The sequence below is a fragment of the Berghia stephanieae genome, chromosome 7 (assembly GCF_034508935.2).
Source record: "Berghia stephanieae isolate SIO BIC M18660-M18661 chromosome 7, UCSD_Bste_1.3, whole genome shotgun sequence".
Classification (NCBI taxonomy): domain Eukaryota; kingdom Metazoa; phylum Mollusca; class Gastropoda; order Nudibranchia; family Aeolidiidae; genus Berghia; species Berghia stephanieae.
This window is the reverse complement of record NC_088366.1, coordinates 2,542,975-2,550,474: the sequence shown is the minus strand read 5'-3', so window position 1 is coordinate 2,550,474 and position 7,500 is coordinate 2,542,975. Positions and strand designations below refer to the sequence as shown.

At 39.4% G+C, this 7,500-nt stretch overlaps 1 protein-coding gene across 3 annotated transcripts in view; it reads left to right on the top strand.

The window, feature by feature from the left end:
- Positions 1-7,500, top strand: part of LOC144976347 (NXPE family member 3-like) — a 41,704-nt gene that overhangs the window by 33,186 nt on the left and 1,018 nt on the right. For all 3 annotated transcript variants that reach the window (XM_078920592.1, XM_078920590.1, XM_078920589.1), the window contains 3 exons: positions 15-247; positions 983-1,230; positions 3,579-3,672. In XM_078920592.1, the coding sequence (XP_078776718.1) occupies positions 15-247; positions 983-1,230; positions 3,579-3,672 (575 nt within the window). The remainder of the gene's footprint in view (positions 1-14; positions 248-982; positions 1,231-3,578; positions 3,673-7,500) is intronic.

The window sequence follows — 7,500 nt, the reverse complement described above, 5'->3', positions numbered from 1 at the left end:
TTTTTCTTGGTCAGGCACTTTACCCACCCCACCACTATGCGACAAGACGAATCACACCCACACATGGGTAGATAAGGCACCTCGGGGTTTCTTCATGAACAAGACGTGGATCCCCACAGCCTGTTCCTTCCCCTCGCTCTCCCTGGCCGCCTGGGCCTCGTGTCTGCGGAACACCACCGTCATACTTGCTGGGGACTCCAACCTCCTCATGTGGATGCACAGAATCAAGGCAAGAGTTCAATGTCAGGTGAGAGTATATTTAAAGGTGGGGTGATCTTGTGTTATGACACTCGCTTTCGGATCGGAAGGTCTTGGGTTCGAGCCTTGCTCCGGCGCATAGTTGAGTTCTTGGAAAAGTCTCTTTACTCACATTCTCTCATCGTATTCAGGTGTAAAATGAACACCTGGCCGTTGACAGCGTTGTCTCTGTCAAAATGAATTTGTAATATCGCCTAAAAGGCGTCATGTCTCGTCCTACATGTTAAGTGCTGCTGTTGGTCAGAGACCCACTGAAAAGCGCGTTGACTAACTCAATCCTAGATATTTTCGCTACTTTTCAAAATTGGAAAAATGTATTAAAATTCAGCATTTACATAGCTAGTAAAAAAACTAAAAACATTGGCTTTGATACTTCGCCTGTGCAGCGCCGTAAACACGATGTGCGGCTATGTGGTCTTGTGGTATGTCTCGTCCTACATGTTGCCGCTAGTCAGGGACCCCATGTAAAGCGCTTTGAGCACGTTTAGTGGATATTGCTCTATATAAAAGCTCACCTTAAAAAAAATTGAGCTAGGGCGAGGTGACTTGCTCAAGGCCACACAGCGTGAACACAGGTGCTCGAACTTGGGACCTTCCGGGTACGAAGCAATGACCGTACCCGCTGAGCACGCTGCCCCATTAGAATATAAAATAAAACGCAACAACATCCAAATCCCATCGCTCCCTTCCTCCCTCGTTCCCTCCCTCCTCCTCAATCCCCCAGGTTGTTAAGATGAGAAGCAGCAACCACTGGCACACCCCCTTGCTGTGCCGGCGGCCAGATATCAACTTCTCCATGGTTTGGCAGCTCCATGGTTACCCCGAGCACCCAACCTCCTCCTACTGGGCAGACATCACCCACTTCCGGACAGTCTGCAGACGACTCGACGGCATTCCAGCCACGGGGAAATACGTGGTCCTCATCCACCTGTTCATCCACTTTAGTATCCACCACGCCACCGTGCTTCAGAAGTAAGTTCTCACATCGGTAACGTAGTCTCTTGCCTTTGGAATTTGGAATGAGTTGATAATAATAATAATAATAATAATAATAATAATAATAATAATAATAATAATAATAATGATAATGATGATGATAATAATAATACTACTGCTAGTAATAGTAATGATGATAATAATAATACTACTACTAATAATAATAATGACGATGATGATGATGATAATAATAATAATAATAATAATAATAATAATAATAATAATAATAATAATAATAATAATAATAATAATAATAATGATGATGATAATGATGATGATAATAATAATACTACTACTACTTATAATAATGATGATGATGATGATGATGATGATGATGATGATGATGATGATGATGATGATGATGATGATGATGATGATGATGATGATAATAATAATAATAATAATAATAATAATAATAATAATAATAATAATAATAATAAGCACATTTCTATAGCGCCTTTCGTCAAAACCCCAAAGCACTTACAAAAAAAAGGACATTGTTTACCCAGGTAACAATAACATTGTGAGACCAAATCAACCAATATCAAAACATTATGAGCATAAAACGGACATCAAAAACATCATCAATACAAACGTCACACACAATACATTTAAATTTAAATCAATTAAAACATAAATTAGAATTGAGCTCGAAAATCTCACAATGGTATTTATAATTGTACGGATATTTCTAAGACTATTATTTAAGACATATATACCGAAACCAGAGCTTTCTAATATAATTGATGGTTCGCCCGTTACCAATCATTAACCAATCAGAACATTTCCTTCCATTTACCCCGTTTCATCCCCTTGATTATTTATTTCCTGTATGAAAAGGCCTGAGATACCCTTAGTACATGTCAAGCACACAAATAGGTCAGGCCCAGTTAGTAAATAATTTTTCATAATATTTTGACACACTGATAAATTGATTGCATCGCAAAACCTGACGACACGATGCATTTTTTTCAATCACCCGTGTTAAAATACTCTTCAACAGTCGTAACGTCACTTCCTTCCTAATGACGCATGGTAACTTAGTAACACTGGCTCTAAACTATCGGAACAATGGCGGACGCCGTATGAAATATTTCTCCGGCGAGCATAAAAGCGTATCCAGAGGAAAAAATCCCCATAAATTTGATCATGTTTTGACTTTTAGACATTCTGATCACAAGACATATGAAAAGTTCTAGCCAGCTTGAAGAATAAAAAGTAAGGATTTTCTTTGTTTAGAACCAATATGGCCGCCGTTGCCTGGCGGCGTGTAATCAGACTACTGAATCCAATTGTGAGTGATTCTCGCTGTTTACCCCGGGTGATAGGCAAGCACTTAAGGTGCTGTGGGCCTTCTGTTCACGGTCAGCGGTTGATTAAGGGCCAACATATTACTTCATCTTAAATTTTCAAGTCAAAAATGAAACAAATTAAATATTTACTTGACTATTTTAAATAAAATATTTGATAAATGACTTAATTATCAAAAGTGTATACACTGTATGTTGATTGAAGAACTGAAGGCTCATGCTTTAAGATAATAGTTAAAAAGGCAATAGCTTGACAGGCATAGCAACAAGAGGTCACAGAGGAATCATCTATAGCTTGACAGGGATAGCAACAAGAGGTCACAGAGGAATCATCAATAGCTTGACGGGCATAGCAACAAGAGGTCACAGAGGAATCATCAATAGCTTGACAGGCATAGCAACAAGAGGTCACGGATGAATCATCAATAGCTTGACAGGCATAGCAACAAGACGTCACAGAGGAATCATCAATAGCTTGACGGGCATAGCAACAAGAGGTCACAGAGGAATCATCAATAGCTTGACAGGCATAGCAACAAGAGGTCACAGAGGAACCATCAATAGCTCGACAGACATAGCATCAGGAGGTCACGGAGGAACCATCAATAGCTTGACAGACATAGCAACAAGAGGTCACGGAGGAACCATCAATAGCTTGACAGACATAGTATTAGGAGGTCACGGAGGAACCATCAATTATCCTCATTTAACCCTCTCCTTACCAACCATAGGAAAATCGCCACATTCGTTACGATCCAATCAGTACTTTATCATTCAGATTTATTTTGGAAATCACACAATTTAAAGAAAAATGTTTTATTATAGCTTTAAAAACGTGGCACTAGAGTTCATTTTGCTGATCAAAATTATGCATAGAATGTATTTGCTGATTTTCTGTTTGAGTAAGAACAACATATTGTTGTATTCGGTGGGTTTAAAATTTTGGGGAAAATTCTGAAAATGGTTCGTAAGGAAAGGGTTAACACTGAACTTAGCGTGTTCTTTTCCTTCCAGTCGCCTTGAATGTATCCGCAGAGCCATAATAGATTTACTACACAGAAACCCAACAGCCAAGGTCTTCATACGAGCTCCATTCGCCGCATTGAAGGTGAGTCAGGCCAACGCCATTTTAGTTTGCATCTCTGGCTTTCTGTGTAATAGTATAGATAGTTCGAAGATGACGTCACTTAGGTCTTTGTTATAGATTTTTTGCCATCCGCGTTTATGAGTAATGCTCACTGAACTGTATTAACCCGACTATAAACGTTCATGGATACACACAGTTTTGTGTGTTGGTCCGTTATACTTCCGGATGGCAATGTTATGAGCTTCTTAGCCAAGCGCATACTATCATACTATAGCCCTGACGTCACTTCCCTCCTAATGACGCATAGTAACAGTAACTTAGTAAATGATTCTATACTATCGGAAAAATGGCGGACGCCCTTATGAAATACTTCTCCGAGGAGCGTAAAAGTGTATCCAGAGTAGAAAAAACATTATGAATCTGATCATGTTTTGATTATACATTCTGATCACATGACATGTGAAAAAGTTCTAGCCAGTACGGAGAATTAAAAGTAGGGTTTTCTTTGTTTTAATACCAAGCTGCTCGTTGTTGGGAGGACGTGACATCAGACTATTGAATCCTATTACGACATTTTGCCTCCACTACTCTTCAACAGTCGTAACGTCACTTCCTTCCTAATGACGCATGGTAACTTAGTAACACTGGCTATAAACTATCGGAACAATGGCGGAGGCCCGTATGAAATATTTCTCCGGCGAGCATAAAAGCGTATTCAGAGGAAAAAAAAACCCCATAAATTTGATCATGTTTTGACTTTTACACATTCTGATCACAAGGCATATGAAAAGTTCTAGCCAGCATGAAGAATAAAAAGTAATGATTTTCTTTGTTTAGAATCAAGATGGCCGCCGTTGCCGGGCGGCGTGACATCAGACTATTGAATCCTATTTCATAACTTGATGAGCATCTCCAAATCATGAAAACGTATTGAAAATGAAAGTTGATGTCAGACTACATCATTGTATGGATTTGAAGTGTTATTTGCGGCTATGTGGTCTTGTGGTACGCACTCGCTTTCGGATCGGAATATCCTGGGTTCGAGCATCGCATGGGTCCTTGGAAAAGACTTTTTACTTGAATTCTCTCACCCTACTCAGGTGTAAAATGAATACCTGGCCGTTAACAACGTTGTCTCTGTCGGAATAAAAATGGTATTATCACCTGCCATGTCTCGTTCTACATGTTAAGTGTTGCCATTGATTAGGGACCCTTTGTAAAGCGCTTTGAGCACGTTTAGTGGATATTGCTCTATATGAAAGCTCAACTTTATTTATCATTTTTTATTGTGATGATATTGTTGATTGATAATGTTAACTATAATAGAATGAAGTTGACGTCACTCAAGACTTTGTTATTGCTTATTGCTATCCGCGTTTATGAGTAATTCTCACTAAAATGTATTAACCAGATTATAAACGTTTATGGTTACACATTGTTTTGTGTGTTGGTCCGTTACTCGTACTTCCGGATGGCAATGTTGTGAGCTTCTTAGGCAAGCGCACGCTATCTATAGCGACTACTATTTTTATCCTCTGATAGTTATGAATTTTTAAATTTTCAAGTTAGCAAATCTGCTTTTTTAGCCTGGATCTCTTCGTCTATCTGTAGAATATGGGACCCGACGCCTCAAAATGTGAGGCTGGCTGAGAAAACCCGTGAAGATGCAGCAAGCCTCGATTTGAGATATGAACCAAAATCAAAGTTTTTCCCATAGCAACAAATTTTATTCAGAAAAAAATTCATAACTTGGGTTCTAATAGACATAGAAAGAAAATTTAAAGTGGTAAATGATCATAAAGATGTGGTCTACACCACTGTACATATAACTCAATTTATGAAATTTGCGCATCTTTCCGGGTTTTCTCAGCCAGCCACACAAATGGTATCGGGTTGTAGGAGTCGGATGTTGGAATAGAATCAATGGTCCAGTCAATAAGACTTTATGAGACTAGGTGGTCCAGTGGTAGACTCTCACTTTCGGATCGGAAGGTCCTTCCAGGGTTTGAGCTCCGATCAGAGCGGCATATAGATAAAATGAAGTTGACTTCACTCGGGTCTTTGTTATTGCTTTTCGCCATCCGCGTTTATAAGTAATTGTCATTTTAAACGGTATTAACCAGAGTGTAAACGTTCATGGTTACACAGAGTTTTGTGTGTTAGTCTATTATACTTCCGGATGGCAATATTTTGAGCTTCTTAGCCAAGCGCATTCTATCTATAGCTGAGTGTCCTTGGAAAAGGCTCTTTACTCACATATATCTCAGCGGATTACGGTGTAAAATGTGTACCACGACTGCAACGCAATTGATCCTGTCTAGAAAAAAAAATGTAATGGCGTCTTTCAGGTGTCATGTTAATGTTTGTCCACTTGGGATCTCTTGTAAAGGGATTTCATCTCATCTATTTCCTGGCTCATTAACATTAAATCATAACCTTCTGCATCACGATGAACTCATAAACTCAATGGCTCGAACCGTAGCCATCGTAAAGTTATGGCCTGACACTGACCAAAAAATGACGGTTAAATGCCAGTCTTTTGCCACAAAAGAAAACAAATCGTGAGTTGTATTCAATAGTTTAACCAATGAAATAACTTATTTCCTTAAGCACAACTCACTAGACGCTACAGAAACCTAAAAAATGACGTCAAACTGCCAGTCCTAGAGGGTTCTTGTGTCAGGCTATAATGTTAATGATGGCTAAGGTCTTAGTGGGTTTTAGAGTCAGGCGATAAGTTAACGATGGCTACGGTCTTAGTGGGTTTTAGAGTCAGGCGATAAGTTAACGATGGCTACGGTCTTGGTGGGTTTTAGAGTCAGGCGATAAGTTAACGATGGCTACGGCCGGAGTCTGCGAACATATGTCGGAGGATTTGAATCCTTCAGGTCTTTGTTATTGTTTTTTTTTGTCATCCACGTTTATGAGTAATTATCACTAAACTGTATTAACCACACTATAAACGTTCAAAGATTACACATAGTTTTGTGTGTGGGTCCGTTATACTTCCGGATGGCAATGTTGTGAACTTCTTAGCCAAACGCATACTATATATAACTTAACCATGGCTACGCTAATACCCACTAAGACCAATAATATTTTGTTGTCATTTTTAGGTATGTGGACTGCCTAGTGAGTTGAATACAACTCACTATTTGTTTTCTTTTGTGGCCAAAGACTTTTCTTTTGCTATCATTTGTTGCTCAGTTTCAGGCCATGAGTGTACGAAAGTCACACTGACACTGAACAACAAATGACGTCAAAAGACGTCTTCGGCCACAAAAGAAATCAAATGGAACCAAGGGGATCACTTGTTTCCTTGACCACGACTAACGACAACTCACTAGGCGGTCCACAAACGTTAAAATGACGTCAAAATATGGGTCTTAGTGGGTTTTGGTGTCAGGCTATAGATAGTATGCAGATGACGTCACTCAGGCCTTTGTTATGGTTTTTGCCATCCGCGTTTGTGAGTTGTTCTCACTAAACTGTATTAATCAGACTATAAAAGTTCATGGTTACACAGAGTTTGTGTGTTGGTCCGTTATACTTTCGGATGGCAATGTTGTGAACTCCTTGGCCAAGCGCATTCTATGTATATGTCAACGATGGCTACGCTAGAACCCACTAGAATTTATCTTTTGGCGTCAGTTTTTAAATTTGTGCAACCCCAAGTGAGTTGTCGTTAGTTGTGCGCATGGAAACAAGTGATCTCATTGGTTGAACTATTGAATAAGAATCACGACTTCATTTCTTTTGTGGCCAAAGACATGACCTTTGACATCATTTGGAGGTTAGTGTCAGGCTATGAGTTAACGATTATCCTCAAAGCCGATGGGCTCTCAGTTG